Here is a 24,849-nt window from a genome sequence, read left to right on the forward strand (position 1 = left end):
TTTTTTTGCAACAATTTGGGGGAATTTCTCCCTCAATCAGGATCAGCTAGTCAAATAACGCAAATCTGAAGTCAAATTAATCAGAACTTTTGATTTTCTGTCAACTTTTATGCGTTTTTTTGTTTTAACAAAAGTCACTCACTGTCAAGGTTTAGAGATGTATGCTTAGATGGAAAAATAGGGATAATCTTGTCTTAATGAAATCTGCAGCATATTTCTTTCTTTAATGATTTGTAGTTTGTGAGAAGAAAATTGCCATAAACCAGTCACATCTACAAGAAAAACAGAAATTGCTGTCAGCCAGCTGTACACTTGTACTACTAAACATTACATAATAATTTAACTCGGTTATATTTTGAAGTTTTTGTTGGCAGAACTCGTATATTGTACAAAATATTCCTAAAATCTAGTGTAGAAACTCTCATATTTCTTTTAATTTTTTGTGCTGTACTGTTGCTGTATTGCATGACCTTTGAACTCTCAAGTGGAGTCATCAAAGCTGTCCATAACGTTTAGTGTTGCATTGCCAGTTTTTACGATGTGATTTTGTGAATGTTGTTTACGGCATATGGGTCGTAAAAGCGGATTCCTGTGATGCTTACAGCAGTAAAATGGCTGAAAATTAGCATTTTTTTCCACCGCAATAGAGAAAACACTGACGTTTTGCTCTTGCCTGAGCTGTTCGGTGTCATCGAGGTTATTCCATAATGTCTGAGCATGGAGGAGAGCTGCATGGCTCCCTCCCCCACCCAACCTGCTCCTCTGCGCTCGTCTGTTTTCCTCCTACTGAGGGCGGGCCGGCTCCTAACGCACACCCTGAGCTGATGCTGCTCGTTCTGACGAAGCAGTGGGAAGGTCACAGTCATCCTGCAGGCAGCTCGCTTTCTCCACCTCCCTCTCTTCCTCTGCAGCATCATCATTCAGCCTTCTCATCACTGTCTCGTTTCCTTCCCATTTGTGTGAGTTTCATGCAGATTTTTTCCCGTCTTGTAGTGAGATTTGTTGGATTTTAGCAGGAGTAAGGGGCAGAATTTTCTCACCTTTTCTTCAGTCTGCAGATGAGGCCTCCACCAGTGAGACAAAGGTTAGTTCATAGATGTTTTAGTGAAAGCAATTCAGACTACAGTATTTCCAGCACTGATGGGGATTCTGTCTGAAATATTTTATTATGATGGATTAAGGTTGCAAGTGTAAAAATAAAAGGAAGTTTGTGAAGAATTAGACAGAATATTCCCTCTGGTGTAAAGTGCATCAACATTTGTTTGGCACCACGTTTCATTCTGTGATGTTAAAAATGCTTGTCAGCTGGCTTTGAGCTCCAGCAGCATTTCCGGTTAGTTTCTAAAGATGGATGGCGGATTGAGTTTCTCATTTCAAACCAGAGGTCAGGAAAGTAAAAGGATGGAAATCAAAACTAGGATTTTAATTAACCTTAAGGCTTTTTCTTGGCTGATTTCAGCAGCTATTTTTGTGTCCATTCCTTCTTATTTCTTGATTCTTGAATTCTTCAAGTCCTCCTTTAATTTCGATTCTTCAAGTCATCCTTTAGATTCATTTGTCCTTAATAATGGTCAAATGAACAGCTATTTCTTTAATGTACAAACATTGTAGCTTTTGGACTTTGTTTCTTGTCTTTAAAGTCTCTGCAAACATTAACTTCCTCGCTGTGAGTAGAGGAAGTGTTTGGAACAGGTGTTTGGAGTGTTTTTGCCGAGATGAAAGCAAACGTCTTTATGAGTTAATATGCGTCCCTGGTTAGTCGGTACTTTTATCCGTACAGGTGCCTGACAGCCAGGCTGACACTCGGAGTTGCTCTAAAGGGTAACAAGCTGTGTGATCCTTTAATGTTCTTGATCATTCAAAGGGAAGCGTTCAGAGAAGTTGGAGCTTTGAAGACAGATCTAATAAGAGAGACGCTAGGTTCCTGTTATCCGTTTTGACTTTACTTTAAAGTCAATATGACGAATGCAGCTGAAAGCAATGAATGCTCTGTTATTTATTTCAAAATGCAAACCCAGGTTAATCTTGATTCTTTTTGAAGCATTTGCATAAAGAAATGAGACTGTCAGCTGATTCTGCTCTGCATATTTTTAATAAGTCAGTTCATAAATTCTTTTTTATTTCGGCACAGCTCACTGTAAACATGAGGGTTTATTTTTGTTTTTCTGTACACAAATATTGACATAATGATAGCTTTTGCAAAAACATGCAGCATGCATTTTTAGATACAGTTTTCATTTCATGCTCAAAACATCAATAGTTAGACCATATTAAGCAGAAAATAAAGCTACCTTAAAAATATTGGATGTTTTCTGAATATTAGGTACTATCGCTATGCCATTATTTTTAGGACATGTTCTTCAAATTATTCTGAATATTTGATTCATTTCAGTTTATGGTCTATCTCAAAGTTTGTTCATCCACCTCGGAAGTTTGTAGTTAAAGTTATCTCTAATTCTGTTTGTGCAATTATATGGAGAGACTTTCCTTCTGAACATGTTAAACTATTGCTTGAATAGAGGCGTGCATTTGTACAGAATATGGTCTCTTTTAGGTTGTTCAGTTGTTCCAAGCTTTTAGGGGCCGCCATTTTTACTTGGGAATTAGTGGAAAGTGTGGCAGCATGGTGGATGAGTGGCTTAATGCCACCTTTTTTAATAGCTCTGGTTTTAACAACCAAGGTGGTTTTAGTGAGTGATTTGATGCAGCCCGTTTTAATCAGTTTTAATCCAGTGTAGCAGAGAGTTCAGGCCTAGCCACAATAGCTGCATGTCCATTGAGCGAATAATTCCACAGTTTGACATTTTGAAAATAAATTCACTTATTAGATAAGCCAATTTCAAAAAACAAATTTTTCAATAAACATCTTGGCGCTAGGATGAGGTGGTGTATGCAAGACGCGTATCACATGATCAACAACCGAATGTTGCCATTAACGCAAACCACGAAGAAGACTACGACAGGAAGTAGTTGGAGGATGGTGGCACGGTATGTTTTTAAATTGCGTCAACAAGCTTATGTATGTGTGATTTTTAACTGCATTTCTTACTTAATAAAAATTTTGGTTTTCGACATTAGCGGAATATAGAAGTTTTGCGCACATTTGTAATGGAAAGTACGTGTATGTGTCAGAAAGTTTAGCTTTTATTTTATTGGCTTGATTTCACCTGATAGCTTTTATGTATTTGTGTTAATGAGCCGCCATCTTTCACTCTACATCGGTAGTTTACTTGGCATTAATCTCTGCTACTCCAAGGCTTGCCCTGAGCTTCCAGCTGTTAGTAAATGGACACCAGTGGGATTGTGGGTAGCGACCACTGCCACAGCTGCATAACTCTCAGCGGACCACCAGCTGTTCACAGTTGCTGCTCTGCGTTCCTGTCAAGGATTCATCATGACACAAATTAGCTTGATGAACAACTTTGTGTTCACATGATCTGACGTGCACAGTGAGACATGATTACAGGACACAAGAAGATGCAAAAATCTTGTCAGTGAGGGATGTTTTGTCTAAGAAATGGGTGAAACTTGAGAGGAAACCACTAATGAAGAATTTAATAAAGTGATTATTGCTGATATTTCATTTTAATGATATTAAACAACATTTTTAAATCTTTTTTTTTCTTCCAGCTGTGAACAGTCAATAAGGAGGCAAGACATTAAAAAGTTTTACTGTTTTAAAATACATTTCCAGACTATTAATCACCCAAGAAGTGATTTGTTTTCATTGTCTGTGGTTGTTGACGTAGTGAACTTGGATCTCTCTGAAATGTCGTCTGTGACCCCTCTGGTTGCGTTGCCCTCCACTTCCTCCCACGCCGTCTCAGCATCACTTTCACCTGGCTCATCCCTGGTTGACTGTTCAGCAATAAACTCTAATTACTTACTGTATCATCCTGAAGGTGTAAAATACTCAGCTGTGTGTTTTGCAGCAGAAGAGGCTTGTATGGCTGGATTTAGATGTTTTCTGTGAACTGTGTTTCCGTCAGTAAAGTGGCTCTTTGAGTCACGGTTAACCTTCAGACTCTTTGGGGGAAATATCACATGTTTCATGCACGCTCTACATGCCTGACATTTTTACTGGACTCCGTATTGCTCTAAGTCACAGAGGTCTTTGCTGCTTTTTTCCCGGCTGCTGGATGTTTTGTCGTGTTTTCCACCGTTTATCATCTTGCAGCTGCAGACGTTCTTGGCTGGTTGTGTTTGGATGCTGCAGCTCCACTCCGAGCCTCAGCTTGTTTTAGATGCCAAATCCCAACGTATCACATCCGTTTTTCTGAGGGTGTGGCCCTTTATTCAACCCACACAGATATCAAATACACGAATCGTGTATATTTGATTTAATTTCCCTGTTTATAGAGTTTCATTCCCAATATATGCAGATGAGTTTCCTGCCTGTAAAAAATGCTGACCAACTGTGTGTCTCACATTTAGTGATTAGATAAGCTCTCTGCTCGAGAACAATCTGATTCCCAGAGCTCAGAAATGAGATGGTGTCGGTTGGCACTGACGGAAAGAGAAACACACACGCACACACACACAGATCCTATTTCATGTCATGCGAATGAAAAGAAACATCGTCTGCAAAAGATATTTGAAAACAAAGCTGCATCAATTTATTGAAGAAATGAATGACTTTCAGTTTACAAAAGCTAGATTAACTTTGCTCTCAGGTTCTGTGTTGAGTTTCTGCATCATCCGAGCGAAGCTGAGTCATTGAAAGATCATCATGATGTGCAACATTTATATTTTAGCTTCTCCTTTTAAATTTTACTTCGGTTGCACATGTTTGTTCTTTATTGCCCCACAATGGAGAAATTTCTGTGCAACAGCAGCTAAATGGCAGGCACTCACACAAAGACCATAAAATGTATATAAAAACATAATAAATAATAAAATACTGTACAGTAAAGACAAAATTTCAACATAAATACTGTCTAGATATAAAAAAAAATACTCCAGAACAGAAGAATGTGCAACTGAGTTGGTTAATTAAGAAATGTAAAATATAAGATAGTTTCACATGTTGACGGATTTAGTCAACACTCTTATTTTTAGACTAATTCAAGCGTTTATGCCGGGGTTGCTATTGGTGAAGGATAAGAGGTTGTTCTAGCTATTCTAAAAGATCTGCATAAGCTATATTAATTTCTTTTGGAGCAGTAAAATGTTGGTGCTTGTTGCCACTACTAGGTTTCCTCCTTATAAAAAGTATCTTCCCATTTAGAGTGCTGCTGTAACATAAAATGTTAACTGTTTTTTACAGGAATTGTTTCAAAAATCTTTTTAAAGTGTCTCAACCAAATAAACTGCTCTTCCTTCTCTTCAACCAGTTAGCCTATTTGGTTTTGTTGATGACTCATCGCAGCTCTGCAGCTTTAGCAGCATGAGACAGCTTCAGCTTTTCCAACAGTCTCATTGCTGGTCTCAAAGAAAAACAATTTAAAAGCCTCACAGGAGTTGAGAAAAATCAGCTGGCACACCTGTACTGTTGCTGTGACGAAAATCTCTAGATCCCTTGGCACAGAAGATCCAGGTCACATTGTGTGTGAGGATAATGGATGGATAATAACCTTAATCTAATAGGATGTTTTTCAGTATTCTGCAGTCTTCATATTGACCTTAATTCAAACTTTAAATTTTAAAGGGGGATCGATTATGCAACAATTCACATTTTGTACATTTTTATTCTTTCATTCGGGTTGCCAATGCTTAAAAAAACACCAAGCTTTTTTTTGACTGAGTTAATTGTGTCTGGAAAATGAGCTGTTTCAAAAACCTCTCAAATGTTGGGTCACCATCAACGGGCACTGCGCCATTACCTAGCAAACCAAGCTGAGTTTCAGCCCGTTTAGTCAGTTTTACCGCTGTATGTGATGTACAATGGCCGCTGGAAAAGACAAGTATTTTGTTGTTGACTTACCATAAAGAAACCACTTGTTGCATTCTTGTTGGGTGTACAGGAGGTTTTACTAATGCTTTTCAAAGATGTACAGTTGCATAGTTGCCAGTGATGTAACGCGTTACTGACGTCAGACCACTTTTTTCAGTAACGAGCAATCTAATGTGTTGCTATTTCAAATCCAGTAGTCAGACTACAGTTACATATCAAAATCACTTTGAGTTACTGTGCGTTACTATTTTCTTTTGGAATTTAATTGTATTTACTCTACGAGTCTTGTCGAGTGATCGCCGTTTCTATGCAACAGTGTCAGCAGCGTCAGAAATGTAAACAATGGAGGGAGGAAGGAGATGCGCATTTTGTTGGTGGAAAAACAGGAACTATTTTGAGTTTCTGTTGCCAAGTTCGATTGTTATAAGCGGCTTTGGGCTTGTTTTTTTTATTCTTTTTTAAGTTGCTTGCAAATTTAATGAGTCACAGGCTGCGCTTTTGGGCTCATTTTTGAACGTGAAGTTGCTCTTTTGGGCTTGGAAATAAGCAATACTCATAATAAACCACAGGATGTGTCTGACGTCCAGATAGTTTTAGTCAGGCCTTCCAGGTCCATCTATTCCCGGATGATCTGTCTCGCTGTGTCTTTGTTAATGTTAAGTTAATATATTACTTGTGAATTACGTCAAGCTTTGCTTTGCGCTCCAGAAAATTGTAAACGTCAAGACTAATATGAAAAGTGCAATAAAGGTGAAAAAAGCCATGAATGAACAAGTCCGTAAAGTTATGCAACTAAACTGCATTATAATTATTAATATTAAGATAAGTGTCACAAATCTGTGCAGCAGGCCATCTGAGTTGTGGGGCCGCAGGAGGAGCTCTGTGCGCTGTGCTGTGACACCAAATGCAGAGCGGCAGAACACGCAGAACCTGGAGGCTGGGGCTTTAAAATCCTTCTTAGAGTTTTCCAGACAATAGTGGAATACACAAAAAAACACACAAATTACTAACGTGCTTTTTTTGTACTGTTGTAACCATTACAAAAACCTCCTCTTCAGTTCAACCTTATAAGTGGAGATACATTGTTGATGTTACCATTATAAAATAGCTTACAATTAAGTATTGGCAAAGCTCAATGTAATTTTCACAGGTGGCGGAGCGTTGCTGTTTACTGTTGCTGAAAGTAACTAAAAAAGTTACTTTTAATGTAACTTAGTTACTTTCCAAATCAAGTAGTCAGTAATCTAAGTTACTTTTTCAAGGAGTAATCAGTAATCCGATTAGAGTTACTTTACCAAAGTAACTATGCCGTCACTGATAGTTGCGCAGCCATCTTCACATGCGAGTGTAAACATTGAGTTGGGGGGTGTGGCCAGCAGGAGCTTATTTGCCCTAAAATGGCTATTTCTGAAAGGAATCCAAAATAGGCAGAACAGATCAGACTAGCATCTCATTATCTAAGATAATGCAAAATATGTGATGGACATTTCTTGAATAGTCCATAGACTTATCCTAATCTGTTCAAGGAAGCATAATGGTTCACCTTTGAATGTCGTTTGTGTGTTTGTTTTTGTGCTGCATCCTTTACCGTGTTTTTCCTGTTTTCTTCTTACTCAGGTTTCCCTGAGTTCCAGAGAACATGTCAACTATGATGTATCCGCGGGAGGAGAAGCTGGAAAAGCTTTCCCAAGAGGAGATCATCTCCAACACCAAGCTGGTGATCCAAGGCCTTGAGGCCCTGAAGAACGAGCACAACTCCATCCTCCACAGCCTGCTGGAGACCATCAAGTGCCTAAAGAAGGATGAAGAGGCCAACTTAGTCCATGAGAAGTCCAACTTGCTCCGCAAGTCGGTGGAGATGATCGAGCTGGGACTGGGAGAAGCCCAGGTACGGCGAGAAGAGGAAAAGAAACAATAGTCTTCTGTTCAGTGTATTTTTTCCTCCTCACAGCTTCCTCATTCTATACTGAGGCTGCATGCTGATCATGATTCACTCTGAATCTGACCAGATTTGTACTTTTCACTCTTGTCCCCTTCCACTGTCCCACTCTTCGGCGCTGTCCCAGGTCATGATGGCTCTGTCCAATCACCTGAATGCGGTGGAGTCGGAGAAGCAGAAGCTGCGTGCGCAGGTCAGGAGGCTTTGCCAGGAGAACCAGTGGCTGCGGGACGAGCTGGCCAATACCCAGCAGAAGCTGCAGAAGAGCGAGCAGAGCGTGGCCCAGCTGGAGGAGGAGAAGAAGCACCTAGAGTTTATGAACCAGCTCAAAAAGTATGATGAAGACGTCTCACCCACTGTAAGTAAAGCCTTTCATTCAACTATATATATATATATATATTTTCCAGTTTTCTTGGGATTTATTGTGAAAAATATTTAGCTTCATGTTGGGCTCTTCACTTCTTTGTAGCCCAGAGAAGTGAAAGAAAGTTGACTTTGCTCTCGTCAATTAGCTTTAAGGAACTCAAATGGTCACTGAAAGCCATGATAATTTTTTTTACAGTTTATAGTGATAATGCACTACATGTCTGAACAGAAACATTGTCTTGTTATGGTCAAATCTAAATTTTATTTCAAAACAACACAGAATGAGCATCAGTACTAAACAAATTGCTTTGTATCAACGCATACTTAACAAAAACGAGCGAAATTGGAAAATAAGGGGAAGCACAGATTATCTGTAAATGTGAGCCCTGGAGGTGCACCGGTCTGACTTTACTGGCTAATATCAGGTGGACTGGATTCTTTTTTTTGTTTGTTTTTCTTCTTTAAGATGTAACACATACAAATTAATTTGTGCAGAACTTTTGTTATAGTTTAGTATCAATGTCTTTGTGTATTTAAGGAAAACGCTGTATTTTTCCATAGTATCTCCTAACTCCTAACTCAGTAGTTGTGTTAAATTGTTATGATTTCAATGTTGCCTAAATATATAAAATTTTGTTAATTTTGTTGTTACCTAATTTTAATTCCAGCAGTTTTTTTCTTTCTAAGTTTGTGAAGTTTCCATGACTGCATGTTGTCACTGAAGACACAAATAATGCTGCTGCTGTTTGCAGAGTAAGAAATCCCATTTTTCCAGGAATGAGCTACATTAGAGTCTTTATTGATGGGTGAAGAAGAACGAGTCGCTGCATTTTCTTACCACATTCTCTGTCCCAAAACAAGGCTGTATTGGTTTTTATTTACAAACCGCTTCGCTTAAATCAGCAGAAACTCTTCCTGCTTGGAGCCTGAGGGACCCTGTTGTTGGGCTAAATTAGAAGCTGCAGTTTTTAGCCTTTAAATCATTCTGAACACTATTATATGGAAGAACTTTATCCACCGCTTCCAGTTTCCACTTTCAGGAAGTAACAAATAGAAACATTTGATACTTTCTGTCAATTTTGAAAGTGTGTTTGTCTTACAAGTTCAAAGTTTACATTTGTTTGCTATAAAAACCTTTTTTAATCAATGGAGAGTGTTTCCTAATTTACCTTAATTATCGTATTGTCAAGGATTTGAGTTTTATTTTCTGTACAGTTCTTTTCAGTTGTCGGATTTTATTTCAAGTCTGAAATTTTTTTTAACCCTGACATCTGAAGGAGTGTCTAATGACTCGGTTTCATTTTACTAGCAGGAGGAGAAAGACAGAGAAACGCCAAAGGACAACCTGGATGACCTCTTTCCTAATGATGAAGAGGAGCAAGGTCAAGGAAGTAAGTAAAAACAGAACATGTTTAATGCTAGGTCTGGAATGAATACCGACTAGTTACTCTCAGAAACCAATTGGTTGCTCTGTATTTTATGAAGGGTTACTTTTATGGGGTTTGAGTAGAGATGGAGGGCATACATTTTGGATTTAACAGTTAATTTTGCTTTGCAATTATTCTCTACTTGGTGTTGGTCTTTGAGATAAAAACATTAAACTTCACGGTCATAAATAGAATTGGGCACTATGGCTTAAAAATAAAACATCCGATTTCTGAAATACCAGATCTGATTTCCAATTTTAATGTTTTTTTTTCTCATTTTCTTTTCTAAAAAAGAAATTAGAAATGACTGAAAATGTTTTCAAAAAGTTGCTTAATTTTCTTTCATTACCAGATTTTTCTCAGAAACATTCTAGTGACTCATTGTTGTAATGTTTTGGGTATTCCTCCCACAGTGCAGCACCAACACAACAGCGCCGCTGTGGCTGCGGCCCAGCAGGGCGGCTATGAGATCCCGGCCCGCCTGAGGACCCTGCACAACTTGGTGATTCAGTACGCCTCTCAGGGCCGCTACGAGGTGGCCGTGCCCCTCTGCAAGCAGGCTCTGGAGGACCTGGAGAAAACCTCTGGACATGACCACCCCGATGTCGCCACCATGCTCAACATCCTGGCTTTGGTCTACAGGTACAAATGGGGGAAAAAAAACAAAAAAACATCGAAAACCTCTCCTTAAGGTTAGGTTTTGTTTTTGTTTTATTACTCTGATCATGTTGTTTTTCCAATCATCCAGGGATCAAAACAAATACAAAGAGGCAGCCCATCTGCTCAATGATGCCCTATCCATCCGTGAGAAAACCCTGGGCAAAGACCACCCGGCCGTAAGCATCCGGTTGTCATGGCAGCATGCTCACAGCCATCTGTTACTTCATTTTGTTTATTTTATGTAACTGGTGAACAGGCATGTAAAATCCAGCTCTGTAGTCTGTTTACAGTCGTTTGATCAGGTTTACTGGAGCAGGGAAGTTACAGGATAGAAATGTTCAAAACTGGAGTTGGAGAGCCCTGATATAGATAGATTAATTTACACACAGTGAAAAAATTCAAGCATTTATTTCTGTTAATTTCTAAAATCATGCCTTTATAGCTAAATTAGAAGAGAAAACTGATTAAAATATATTTTTAATACAGAAATGTTAGGTCAAGACCTTATTATGGCCTACAGTCATAGTGAAAGTTGCTGACTTTATAGAGATAAGGAGGATAAGTCACAAAAGATCACTTCTAAGAGAACTGGCTGTTTTAGAGTGCTGTATCTACCCATATTAATTGAAAGTTGAGTGGATGGCAAGGATAGCAAGCAAGAATATTTTACTACATAAATGTTATGATATTTCTATGTTATGGCTTGTTCAGTGATTCCCGTTGTTTCCAAGCATATTAATTGAAAGTTAAGTGGACGGAAGAAATGTGGTAGAAAAAGGTGCAGAAGCAAGGTTTAATGTCATGTCATTTCCATGTTATGGTGTGCTTATTCAACATAGCAATAGAAAGTTAATTGGAAGAAAACGGTTTGGCAGAATAAAGTTACCAGAACATAAGATTTATTTATTAAAATTTGCTTTTATTGGTGTTTGTAATCTTAAAAATTTCAGTAAAATTCAATTTTGGGTTTTTATAAGCAGTGAGCCATAGTCATCTAAATTATTGTTTGAAATAAATGCTTTTGTGTTATGAATCTATATGAGTTTTACTATTTTAACTGAATTACTGGATTGAATTAAGATTTCTACGATATTCCAATTTATCAAGTTGCATCTGTAAAAGTATAGCTTTCTGCAGAAACACTTCTGAAATGTCAAAGTAAGCTAATAAAACACAGTGCTGTAGCTCTGCACTTCATAAATTCATTGCTTTTTGACAGGATGTGTTAACCCCCTCAGAGGTTTGAGCTGTAGAAAAGCTTTACTGAGCTTCTTGCTGTGAAAGAGTTAATTCGCTCTCTGGACTACAGTGGAAAAAGCCCTGAAGTGAAGTGAGTACAAAAGCAATAGAGAGCTCTAATTATGCTGTCTGTCTGTGTTTGTGTCCAGGTTGCTGCAACTCTGAACAACTTGGCCGTGTTGTACGGAAAGAGAGGGAAGTACAAGGAAGCCGAGCCTCTCTGTAAGAGAGCCTTGGAGATCAGAGAAAAGGTAGGTCGCATCCCCGGACTGCTTCAGCGCCGCCGTCCACCGCACAGGAAGTCCTCACCTCAGGGGCATCAGCTATGAATAGAGAAAAGAGAAAATGATTTTCTTAAATTTAGTGTGAAGTTTCTACCGGGGGCTGTTCCCTGGTCAGAGGAGGAGTTGTGGGTTTTAATTGAGAGCGCAGCTGAAAATGGATACCAGGCACAGGGGAAGCGAGGCAGGAGATAGATTAGAGAGAGACATGACCAATTATTGAACTCAGGAGATACAAACATTATCTCTTAGCCTGAAAGCCCTGTCCTGTTTATACTTTATCAGCCAGCTGTTTGCTACGTGTTCTGTGTTCTTGTAGCAGATAATGTGAAATGGCATCAGGATGTGCAACAACGAAGTTAGAGCTAACAGAGCAGCCAACAGCACTGAGGTAGAGAGGCTCCTATCAGAGTTCGTGACCGAGTTCTGATCTCCCAACTTCAATTTTAGCAGCTTCTGATTTCTCTTTATGTTTGATGGTTTCCGTTTCAATAGTGTCTCATGATCTCTGTGGTTCCACTAATTTCGTTTTAAACATATTCATACTGAAAACAGCTCAGAAATAGTCTCAACACTTAAAAGTGGGGTTTTTTTCAGTTTCACTTGCTAGTCTGGTGCGAATCAAAATGTTTACATTTCTGGATCTTGGCCTAAAATCTGCTAGTCCCAGTCACCAGCAGATTTGTGGGAGCACGAAGATAAAGTAAGAAGTTAATTTAAAACATTTCATTGTGGATTGCCGTCAGGTTCTGGGGAAGGACCACCCAGATGTGGCCAAGCAACTGAACAACCTGGCCCTGCTGTGCCAGAACCAGGGCAAATATGAGGAGGTGGAGTATTACTACTGCCGCGCCCTGGAGATCTATGAGTGTCGGCTGGGTCCAGACGATCCCAACGTGGCCAAAACCAAGAACAACCTGGTGAGAAACACAATGTCTCTCCTTTTATTTTAAAAACTCTGTTTATTACTCAGCTCACGTTGAGCAAGATAAACGCTCAGTCTGTTTCAAGGTAAAGTGACAGGAAAACGACTTTGTGTTCCCACTTTGATCAACATGTATCCAGCTCACTACTAGAGTCCTTGACTTCAGTTAAGCACAGTTTTCTCTGTCAGCATAAGAAGTTGGATTTTTGTGGCGGTTGGCGTCCTTTATCTACCTTACTTTCTTCCCAGTGAAGGCTGTATGCTGCAGTATTGTTCCTGTGTGACTGATATGCAGATGGATTCTTCTCCTAAGGAGGTTTTAGAGTCAATAGCATTCATCTTTAAATGTATCTTCTCATCTGTTTCTCCGTCAGGCTTCCTGCTTCCTCAAACAGGGGAAATACAAAGAGGCTGAGATTCTGTACAAAGAGATTCTGACCCGTGCTCATGAGAAAGAGTTTGGATCGGTTGATGGTAAGAGCCCATGATGGACGCTGAAACTCACACTGAGGCTGTTCTGTTGGAGATTTTATGCACTGTGTTAAATCAAATCAGTAAAGGACAGATGGTCAGAAAGTGGATCACTTTCTAAGCAGGTTGCCACTTGTAGAACCTAAACTTTACAGAATCGCTCAGGGAAAATCAAGAGTTTGCTTGTTCGAAGGATAAACTCTGAAAAGAAATCAGAAATCATTAGATTCCTTTCTTCGGCTCTTTAGAAAAAGCCTGTCTCATTCGCCTAAGAAGTCTTTTTTATGCAGCATTCAGCAACATTGTCACACCATCTTTTCAGTCTGGAAGTTCAAGGATAAAGTGGCAAAACTTGAAGAATGTCAGATTCATTCCCTTCATTCACTGCCTGGCAAAAAGCATTCATACCTCCTGAACAACACATTTCCATTTATTTTATTGAGATTTTATATGGTGCATGACCTATGACACAAAGTACTGGATAACTATGATGGGGTATACAAGTCATTGTTGATGGAAAAAAAAGAACTGGCCATGAAGGAGTACATTTTGAGATTCATTTAATATATTTATAAGAAAAGGCTTGTATATTTTATGATGTCAAAAAGCCATATTACTGCAGTTTTTCTTTCAAACTTCTGACTTGTATAATGTCAGATAATATCTTAGTTTGAATATCTTAAATTTATGCTTTAAATTGTGGAAAGTTGTGTTTTTTTCTTGCAAATTTCTGTAACAGACTATCAGCTTTTTAAGTAAGTGAGAATTATTCTCCAAATTTCCTTGTTTTTTAGCAGAAATAAATTCTTCTGTGGCCATGTTGTCTTTTTTTCATCTACACCGTGTTCCAAATTATTATGCAAGTTATACTTTCTCAGATTTTCTTAAATGGTCAATGCAAATGAAGGTCAGTATAATTTTCAAGTCATGAACTATTACAGTATAAATCAAATTTTACTGAACAAAGCTCCACATGAGAACAGTATTTTTTCTTTTTATAAACCCCAAAAACTCAAAATGCACTGCTCCAAATTATTATGCGCAGCAGATTTTCTAAACATTTTATGGATTATAAAGAACTGCATACGGCCATTCTTTGAATGTGCAGCATTAAGTGGTCACATGTACTAAAATCAAAAGCTATTTCAATCAAAAACATCTTAACAGACTGAGTTACATGTTAACATAGGACCCCTTCTTTGATATCACCTGCACAATTCTTGCATCCATTGAACTTGTGAGTTTGTGGAAAGTTTCTGCTTGAATTTCTTTGCAAGATGTCAGAAAACCTTCCCAGAGTTTCTGTTTTGATATGAACTGCATTCCACCCTCAGATCTTCTGCTTGAGGAAACTCCAAAGGTTCTCAATAGGGTTGAGGTCAGAGGGGGATGGTGACCACACCATGAGTTTCTCCCCTTTTATGCCCATAGCAGCCAATGACACAGTGGTATTCCTTGTAGCATGAGATGGTGCATTGTCATGCATGAGGATGATTTTGCTATGGAAGGTACGGCTCTTCTTTTTGAACCATGAAAGAAAGTGATCAGTCAGAAAGTCCATATACTTTGCTGAGGTCATTTTCAAACCTTCGGGGACTCTAAAGGGGCCGACCAATGATTCTCTCCCCATGATTTTGGCCCAAAAAATGACTCCACCACCTCCTTGCTGACATCACAGCCATGTTGGGACGTGGTGGCAATCCACCACCAATCCACTACTGCGTCCATCTGGACCATTAAGAGTTGCACAGCAGTCATCAGTGAACAAGTCTGTTTGAAAATGAATCTTCATGAACGGCTGGGCCCACTGCGACCGTTTCTGCTTGTGAGCTCTGGTTAGGCGTGGCCTCTGGAGGATCCTGCACCTTGAGGTTCCAGAGGCAACAGCAGCTTCAAATAACTGTTTGCTGCTTTGTAAGGGCATTTTAACAGCTGCTCTCTTAATCCGATGAATTTGTCTAACAGAAACCTTCCTCTTTATGCTTTTATCTGTACAATTCCATCTTTGTTCTACATCAGCCACAAATCTTTTCACAGTACGATAACGCTTCAGTTTTTGTTAAATATCTAATGTTTTCATACCTTGTCATATGGCACTGATGATTTTTGTCAGCAGAGAGATCCTTTCTCTTTCCCATATTGCTTGAAACTTGTGGCCTGCTTAATAATGTGGAACATCCTTCTTAAGTAGATTTCCTTTAATTGAGCTCACCAGACAAACTAATCAACCAGCTCTCTGAAATTATAGTAATTCAAAGAGCCCTGACACACAATACTATCTATAAATTTAATAGCACAACAAAAAATGTAATCTTTATGACACTTAAATCCAATTTGCATAAAAATTTGGAACACGGTGTATAAGAGCCTGATACTCCGTTTTATGTCATTTAGTGGTACAAAAACTTTCACAAGGGAGTTCATGTGGTTTATTTTCTAAGTATACTTTCATAAACATGCAACTTTCCAAAAATATCCCATGAATACAAAAGATTTTCCAATACTTTTTTTATCCCTGTTGTTACTTTTATATCATCACCAGTAAGATCTCAAATATATGTTTAGTTTTATTGCACTATTCATTTTAATAGATAAGCTCCATTGTTTTCTGTTTTAATATCCTGTTTTTCTGCACTTATGGAACTGTAAGCTCTGCTCAATTCAAACATGAATAAAAATAAATGCATCACTAAGTGTTTGAGTCCAGATTTAGACGGTTCGTTGCATCCCAGTTGTACAGTATGTAGACGCTCTCTCCTGTCTGTCTGCAGCTGAGAACAAGCCCATCTGGATGCATGCAGAGGAAAGAGAGGAGATGAGCAAGGTGAGAAAACCTCCCTAAAAAAGTCATCAAGATTTCTTCCTGGATGTAGGGCTAGGCGATAAATTGATTTTATCTATTAATCAAAATTTTGGGGTTTTGAAGATTTAGTTTTTGGAAAATCAGGATTATTTTTTTTTCCCACGAATGCACTCCTTGTGTTTCCATAGTTCAGGGTGATGTCAGCACGTCCAAAGGCCGCCATCTTGTTTGCGTTTTTTTTTCCCAGCTTCTACCTTTTTGGATTTTCAATTCAAGCCAACTCTATGAAAACTATATAATTCTAAACTATATAATAAAGTCAAAATAATAAAGAATAAAGTCTTAATATTAGGAGAACTAAGTCGTCATTTTGTGAGACTACATAATGAAAGATAAACCAATTTATCTAAACTTTTTTTCTCATTAAAATGACTTCTTGTAATTTTAAGACATTCTTCTGGTAAAATTACGCCTTTATTCTGCTATTAATGTGACTATATTTTCGGAATTAAACGAAAATACTTGTAGCCTGGCCTTAATACTCACAGAAGGAATGACTGAAATAAGAACTACTTTTTGAAAGCATTTTGTGTTGTTTGTAATTTCTTTTTTAGAAAACAAAAGAAAAAAATGCAATGCAATCAGAAATCGCATTTGATACGAAACAAATCTGAGATTTTATTTTTAAACCATATCGCCCAGTCCTACCAGGAAGATTAAAATATTCCTCTTTTTAAACGATGTGTCAGACACAACTGTATAAACAAAGTATAATGCTACTTATCAGGTCTAAACACCAGTTTTTCTTTCTCTTTTGCTCACTGAATTACTTCCAGAGCAAACACAGAGACAACACCCCATATGGAGAGTACGGAGGCTGGTACAAGGCATGCAAAGTCAACAGGTGACGCCGATAACCGTGTTTTATGACTCAGCCATAAAGGCTCTAGATTTAGGTCAACTTTTGATTCAGCGGAAATATTTAATGCCATCTTTACTGCATTTTCTCCTTTGTCTGTCCCTTTTACATCAGGATTTACTTTTGTGACCTTTTTGAGTAACTTTCTGTCTCTATCCATGCAGCCCTACAGTGAACACTACCCTGAGGAACCTCGGTGCTCTGTACCGCCGCCAGGGCAAACTAGAGGCAGCGGAGACACTGGAGGAGTGTGCTGTGAGGTCTCGCAAGCAGGTCAGCGACATCTGCTAAATAGAAACGGCCCTGTTCTGCATGACGGTTCCTGTTTTTTTTATTTAAGAAAGCAAATCTCATTGTATTTCTTTCCCTTTCCCTGCATTGCTATGGATTCAGAGCAACACAGTAAGTGGTTCGTCTCTCTTGGCTCCCATAGAGCTTCCACCTCTCCCATCTAACATCACTCCCATCTCACAATCATTTAAGATACTTGTTTGTCGCTGAAAACGTGATGGACGGACAGGAAATGTGAAATCACCTCAATTCCCCCCATAAAACTTTCTACTCTCACGAATTTACACAAGCTAATGTCTGCATCTGCAGCTTGATCTAATTAGTTTTTATACCTCTGCAGGGCATCGACCCCATCCACCAAACGCGTGTGGTGGAGATCCTGAAAGATACAGACGGTGAGAGGCGGAGGAGCAGAGACAGCCTGACCAGCGTTAAGTACGAGAGCGGCTCTGAGACTGGCGAGGAAGTGAGTATGGGCGTGGAGTGGAACGGGGTGAGTACAAATCCACTATTGTAGAGTAAACACGGCCCGTCTGGAAAAACCAGGCGGTGTCTGCTATTTCAGAGAGATTGAGGGCTGGTACAGAACTTCACTACTATGTTTTCCTGCTGTGTTTTTAAAGATGGCACAGTGTCACATGAATGGAAGCTAACTTCTCTCTGGAACTGAATAAGCTGGTTCATTTAGCAAGATGCTAACCCCTGGTTCTGCACTTTATTCATAAAAAATTTTTATAAAGCTACAAAAAGCTTAAACAAAAAATACCAACTGTATTTGTTTTTTAATGATGCCTGTTATTATTATTTAGGTGTATATAAATTTCTCTAAAACAGGTGCAGAGCCATGTAGTGATCTGAGTCTGTACCATCCCATCGACTCTGCAGACAGATCTTGTCTTTGTCTTGAAGTGACCCTGGTGTCATAAAGCTGATTGAGTGTCTTGGCATGTTCGCCTTTTTGTTTTCAGCCTCGCAGTTTGCTTTAAACTCCATGCTTATGTCTTTTGTTGTGCAAGTGAAACAGTAGGAAAAAGGCACACGCAGGAAAAAGGCACACGCTCAGTCCCTGTTGCCTTGGTAACATAATACACCTATGCGAGCACAGTAAACGAGTTTAGCCGCTAACACCATAAGCACAAGGAGCCCACCCTGTCTGCTGATGTTTGGACCCAAATCAGAACTTTATACCATTTGGGTTTCAAAGAGGTTTGAGTCTAAAACCTGCAGCAGCAACAATAAAACGGGTGTGGCAGCTGAAAAAAAGCTCCTATGCATCAACAAAGCGGGGATGCATCCCTTAGCTTGAGCTTGTGCCTCTTCGTTCACTTGAATGCAGTCTAACCTCAAGCTGCATCAGCCTAAGCATGCATGTTCCAGCCTGCCACTCTCACCCCCCTAACATGCACTAATGGACCACGTCTGTTTTCACATGACTGAGAAATGTCTGTTGACCGTGAGCTCTCCTGCTTTTCCTAATGTAGGAATTTTGTGGGGTTGTTTTAGTACTAAAGTGTGAATGTGAAAGCTCCCCTGGTGGAGATATGTAAGAAGCCTTTAAATAAATACAGCTTCTGTTGCAGTGAGGCAATAAAAAGAGAAAAATCCAGCCTTTTAGCCATCTTGACATGTAGTTTTCTACTATAACATTTCATAAGATTGTAGCGTACAGAGACGGCCAATCTCTTTAGATCAGGAGTTTAACTCAATCACTCATTTGGCCAAATTTAAAGACAAAGTTGAAGGCTAACCATGATATATTGATATTTGTTGAAAAATGTCATTTTCTTACACTTGCAAGGTCTATGTTGTACGATTGTGAACAAATATGCTTCCCGCCTGTCCAGAAAGCTTCTGTTTTCCATCTTTTTGGGAGGGATTGTCTTGATTGGCATGCCAACGCAACAGCAGAGTAATCTGATATTTGGATTTATCTTGAGGGAGGAAATATAGTTGCACTGCATGCCAAATTTGACCCACAAGTCTGATTTTGACTGATTGGGTGTTTACACAGTTGATAGTCCGGTGAATTCGGTTCAATTGGGGACCAAAATTTCACCATTTGTTCCATTTTCAGCTGGTAAAGTTCTCGTTCACACTGCACAGGCTAAACGACCAAAACCCTTTGAAAAACCAGTTCATCGGTTCTACTTCCTGCTTTTGGAGCGATCTCTGGTTCATTTGCAGCCACATATACTTTTGAACCGCACCAGAGTTCACCTTAATCTAACCAACTCTTAGGTTTCAATTCGGATAAGGGTTGGACTTTTTGGTCTGCATTAAAGTCTGACTACACATTCACACCAAACTAACTGGACTTTCCAGACAAACGAACTGGAGTTCAATTAAAGTGGCCTGAACTGGGGTGTTGTGAATGCACCCAAGATGATCCACATCTCTTTTTCTATCGTATCTTCAGTTCTATCGTATCTTCTATCGTATCTTCAGTTTACACAGGTTTTCACAGGTTTTAGGTTTAGGATGTCAGATGAACATGGAAGAAGGCTGATTTTGAGTGCTGCCTTGATTTGGCTTTTTGTTTTAGATCATTATCCTACTAAAAGAAAAACCAGGGTCCTTGTCCAGTCTAACGACCTGAAAGAAAACGGTATCAATAATTGATTCATTTCATTTATTAAATGCTTTCAAATAAAAGGTTGGATTTGTATTAAAATTTTCATTGAGCGATTAACCTACTGCAATGAAAGATTAATTTAAGGCTTTGTCCACATCCTCACCAAGGTGCTGATAAATGTAAAACTGCTTCCAAGCTTAACAGCAGTCGATCTAACCGCATGTGTATTCATGCAAAAGTGCAGTCTATTGTCAGAGGAGAGTGAAAACATTTCTCTATTTGCTCATCGTTTCTGACAGCTTAACCTGTTTACTTAAAGTGTTAATTACTTCCATTCATCCATCCATTTATTTACAAATGTAAAAACATGCCATGTAGCTCAGCTAGCCTTTGTTTGAATGAACAAGCATTTAAATACCCATCATCTTCCTTGCTTTAGACATTCAAAGGATTTTGTGTCAGAGCTGATACCCATCTGCTTTCTCTTGTTACTTTATGCAACATTATTTAACTGTCTGCTTACAAAATCTCATTAAGTGTGTGTTGAACCAGTTTGGTGTACAGATTGCTAACCCAGATGACATCACAGCTGTTTCACAATACGTTTGTGGTTGTGTGTTGGGTTCATTTAGTTTTCTGTCTCATTAAAAGCATGACTTGACCTGTGAAAAGTGTACGTGTGCCTGCAGGAGTTTCAATTTTCGCATTTAATGCACTGCTTTTCAAACTTCTTCTGTTTTTTTTTGTTTTTTTTGCTTTTCCCATACCTCATTCACCACTAACATGTTTCTTTGTTGATTTGAATTGCCATGACAACCAATCAGCCTGCCAATCAAATCCCCCCCCCACCTGGCAATCAGTGGATTGTACTCTCCCTGTTAATGAAATCAGACCTGGGTGGGGTGATGCAGAGAGATGTAATGAGAGATATTTTGTTAGTGATGGAACATAGCTCAGTGTTGTTATTAGGATTTCAATGTTTAGTTTGTTTGGCTAAAATGAGGTTTTCTCATAGTATTTGGTGCATTCTGTGCTGCATCTGCAGTGCACAGTCAGTTACTGTGCACTCTCTGCCAGATTCAGACTTTCCAGTACCCAAGGAGAAAATAAAAACAGCTGAGTCACAAAGACTGCATCGCTAATCTGACTGCAGCTTTCTGGGTTGACTTCTATTTTTTATAATGAAATGCAGCTCTTATGCTGCAGCATTTTCACGTCACACAAATTCAGCATTATCTCAGGGATGGAAATCCTAAATTTTACTATATTCCAGCTTGGGTGAGCAATATGCATGGAAGAAATGTAAAACAGGTTGTTTTTTAGACATTGAATTAATGACATTGAAGGTTTTATCAAATTAAAAATATGAATGTTTTTAATTTGATATTTGCCAGCACAAAATTAAACTTCAGAAATGTGCCTGCAGATGTGATGACCTTTTAGTGACTCAAACCAAAACATTCAGCACTAGATTGAGTCAAGCAGCTTTAGCCAATCAACATTACGCTTCTGTGATCATGTGACACCAGAACTGTGAAATATTTTACTCAGTTTGAGTAAATAAAACAATAATGAATCTCCACTGGCTGTCAATAAGTACCTCTTCTGTAATGCTTAAGAGAAAAACTTACTTCATCTTAATGAAGCCCCGCTAACCAGCTGCACTGGTGTCATGTGATCAAAGAAGCGTAATCTGATTGGCTGAAAGCCGCCCGACTCGATTTGTTATCGACTGCTTTGGTGTCACATTTGCAAGTGATTTTATTTTATTTTATTTTTTTTGTACTGGCAAATTTAAAGGAAAGAAACAAACTTCATATACATAATTGCATAAGATAAAAATTAAAATTTCTAACTCTAATGAGACTATATTTCTTCTATACATTTATCACATTGTTGTGATATTTCTCTGCAAAAAGAGGGTTAAAATATTTAAAATTCATCGGGGTTTTTTTCTATTAATCTGTCACTGCAGTCAGAGCCTCAAAAAACAAATCAAGTTCCAATAAATAAAGCATTGCACTTCATAACAGTTATCTAACTGTAATTAACTGTGAATAACACAGTAATTGCCCATTCCCAAGTGTGGAAAAAACAGAAAGTCACTTATTTTGGTAACAATGTGATTACAATTTGTCATATCTATAAAAGTTATCTGGAACTTAACCAGATTGTACAAGTTAAATCATCTGAAAATCAAATTTTCAGATGATTGTACACAATTAAATTTACAGTAGTTATAAGTGAGATCCAAGCCTGTCTTTATCACCACTTATCTCCATAAATCATGAAAATACTTAAAAATACAAAAAACTAAAACCATATGCTTTGGTTCGTTTGAAAATAGTCTGGTTAGAGGTATGAAATACAACAAGTAGGTCTGAAAAAGGAGTACCAATAGATAAACAAGTGAATTAACCCAGACTTAGAATATTATATAAACACGAGATTTAGCATGAATAAAAAGTTAAAATTTGGTTTTGGGACATCTGAATCTTGCTAAAATAGTCAAGAAATTACCTGATAATTTCTTTAATGGTGCTTTAAATGTCTATTATACACTTTTTTATTTGCGTATTATAAATTTGCTGTCAGATTTAGAAAATGTGAGTCTACAAATGTAATGCCTGAGGATCGATGCACCTCGGATGTGTCAGAAGTCAGGGAGCTGTAGAGCAGGAAGCCCAACCCAGAGCTTTTTAATCTTACAATGTCTGTCCTTTTTTTGTCCTTGTTTTTCTCTCTCTTCTCTCTCGTTTATCAGGCCTAAGCCATCAAGATTATTCCTTCATGCTTCTCTCCTTCCCCCCAACACAGTAACAAAGGGATGTGTGTTGTCGTTCCCTCTGGGCTCCTTTGTCCCTACAAACCAACAACTCCTCTTCCGTCTCCGGTGCCCCCCCCACCCTCTCTGCAGCAGAGACTCAGAAAGCCCCCCCCCCCTCCTGGTTGTCATCTCTCTTCCCTGCTCAACTGGCCACTGCTGGGACGTTTGGTCTTCTCATCTCTGCTCTTCTCAAACTTTCCTGTCACTAACCAATGTCAGAAGTCTTTCTTTCAGCTCGTTCTCTCACTTTGACCTTAGAGGAAGTTGTTATGAGTGTGTGTGTGTGTGTGTGTGTGTGTGTGTGTGTGTGTGTGTGTGTGTGTGTGTGTGTGTGTGTGTGTGTGTGTGTGTAATCTATCCCTGTGAGGATGTCACTTGTACGTTTTTTCCCCCTCGGCAGAATTTATTTATACTTTTTAATGTGGGCATAGTAGATTTATTTATCTAGTTAGTAGAGCTGAAGGTGGGAAAAGAAATGTTTAGAGTTATCATGGAGTCAAAATATTAATTTCTACAGTTTAGTTTATCTGCATGATCTCACGGAAATTGTTGAAACCTAAAAGTTGAGCTGCCATCTTGGTGCCTGGATTTCGCCACTTTATGTTTATTTAGTAAAGTTTTAACCTGATGCCTGGTTCAGAAATGGTACTGTATGATATCCAATGAAGGTTGTACAGCCTTGCTGAAGAAAAGTGATCGTTGCCATTTTTATTTTCTTTTTACATTACATGTTGTCGGTTCTTTTGTATCATCATTGTTTACATTTTTTTAAAAGGCTTTTGATACGTTTTGGCGCAGTGTAAAGGCTGTAGTGAGCGTTGCCTGTTGCTAATGAGAGCAGTTTTGCCTGATGACAGAAAGCTACTGTTGCCATGGTAAAATGTTCTGGTGGCTCCCACCAGCTTGCAGTGTCCTTGGTTTCTATGGTGTTCAAGAAAGGTTCGGTTCTGCCAAGATACGGTTCTGGTGTGAAGTTTACAAATGCTCATCTTTCTGGGTGGCGGCAGGAAGTGCAGACCCAGAGGTACCCAGTTCGAACCCGGCGTAAAACATCTGCTAAGTCTGTGTGTGAGCAGCTGTGGAGTGGAATCAACACAAGCAGACTAATGTGGAAATTTCTTAATAATTTAAATTCCATGGATGGATTTTGAAGCAACAGATAATCTTTTTAGAAGAACATGCACAAGTTAAGTTTGGGGGGCGGACTTTTAAAAATCACTTTTGCCAGTATTCTATCATGCAATGTGTAGTAGCACAATAAAATTGTATTGAGAAATACTTTGACCAAAAAATAATAAACAGCCATAAATGAGGAAAAAATAACATTTCACTAAATTACACTTGTGTATTGCACATAATCCACTATTAATAAATCGTTAATAACATAATGTTGACGCTGAGTATGAGTGTATGTAAACTTCTGACCAGAACTGTGAGTTTGATATGTGGAGTAGAGACCAGCTGGAGCGGTCAGCTCAACTATGAGCCACTTGAGAGATTACCTTGCCATTAATGTTGGATTTTTAATCCTTTTTTTTAAATGCAAATACCCAGAATTATTTGCTCTGATGGCATTGGAGATGTAACCTAATGGTGTCACTTTACAGATGTCAGTGTGATTATGTGCTTGTTTCAGTGGTACAGTCACAGTGAACCAATCTGGCGTTGGAAACTGTAGTTTGAACACAAAGCTTCGAGCCTTTTTAGTTCTTGCTCAGCGTAGATATTGTAACTTTGGTGAATCATGTTTTTTTTGGCACCAGGAATTCAGTGCAAGTGTCTCCTCACGGTTTACCCTAACCGAATGTAAATGATCTTAACATCTTGGAAGTGTAACTGTAGGCTGTATTTATAGATTCGACAAGTGCATTCACTCTATGGCTTTTCAATGTGCTACATGCCTTGATTCTTCATTCCTTTCCATTGAGTACGCCTATACATCTAATGCAACTCTGAACAAAAGAAAAATAATACAGTGTTCACTCAATTATGATGATATTGTTGTTAGTGGAATGCTTGCTTATTTATTGAAGTGTCTATTCTCAACATATAAAGTGGGATTCTGTTTCTATTTGTGAAAGAACAAAAACCATAAGCTCTATAAGCATTATCTTAGTATGTATTATGCATTATATCTATATATTCACCATTCTGCATTGTGATGATTAATGCATCAACACTTGTTGGTATTCTCAAATAAAGTTTTTCATTTGTGAACACTGTGTCTTTCTCTGCT

At 38.6% G+C, this 24,849-nt stretch overlaps 1 protein-coding gene across 9 annotated transcripts in view; it reads left to right on the plus strand.

Moving 5' to 3' along the window:
- The window catches only part of klc1b (kinesin light chain 1b), a 30,874-nt gene that overhangs the window by 1,459 nt on the left and 4,566 nt on the right, over positions 1-24,849 (plus strand). Inside the window, exons 2-15 of one of the 9 annotated variants that reach the window (XM_028006051.1) lie at positions 7,511-7,781; positions 7,960-8,190; positions 9,508-9,589; positions 10,039-10,267; positions 10,374-10,461; positions 11,674-11,775; positions 12,552-12,725; positions 13,105-13,204; positions 15,973-16,025; positions 16,841-16,908; positions 17,088-17,196; positions 17,317-17,325; positions 17,555-17,707; positions 22,551-22,709. In XM_028006051.1, coding sequence (XP_027861852.1) covers positions 7,533-7,781; positions 7,960-8,190; positions 9,508-9,589; positions 10,039-10,267; positions 10,374-10,461; positions 11,674-11,775; positions 12,552-12,725; positions 13,105-13,204; positions 15,973-16,025; positions 16,841-16,908; positions 17,088-17,196; positions 17,317-17,325; positions 17,555-17,707; positions 22,551-22,556 — 1,653 coding nt within the window. In that variant the 5' untranslated portion in view covers positions 7,511-7,532 and the 3' untranslated portion in view covers positions 22,557-22,709. Of the gene's footprint in view, positions 1-854; positions 1,085-7,510; positions 7,782-7,959; positions 8,191-9,507; positions 9,590-10,038; positions 10,268-10,373; positions 10,462-11,673; positions 11,776-12,551; positions 12,726-13,104; positions 13,205-15,972; positions 16,026-16,840; positions 16,909-17,087; positions 17,197-17,316; positions 17,326-17,554; positions 17,708-22,550; positions 22,710-24,849 lie in introns of those variants that run through there. The other 8 variants (XM_028006052.1, XM_028006045.1, XM_028006044.1 and 5 more) reach the window with 8 other exon arrangements.

The sequence above is a fragment of the Xiphophorus couchianus genome, chromosome 22, assembly GCF_001444195.1.
Source record: "Xiphophorus couchianus chromosome 22, X_couchianus-1.0, whole genome shotgun sequence".
Taxonomy (NCBI): domain Eukaryota; kingdom Metazoa; phylum Chordata; class Actinopteri; order Cyprinodontiformes; family Poeciliidae; genus Xiphophorus; species Xiphophorus couchianus.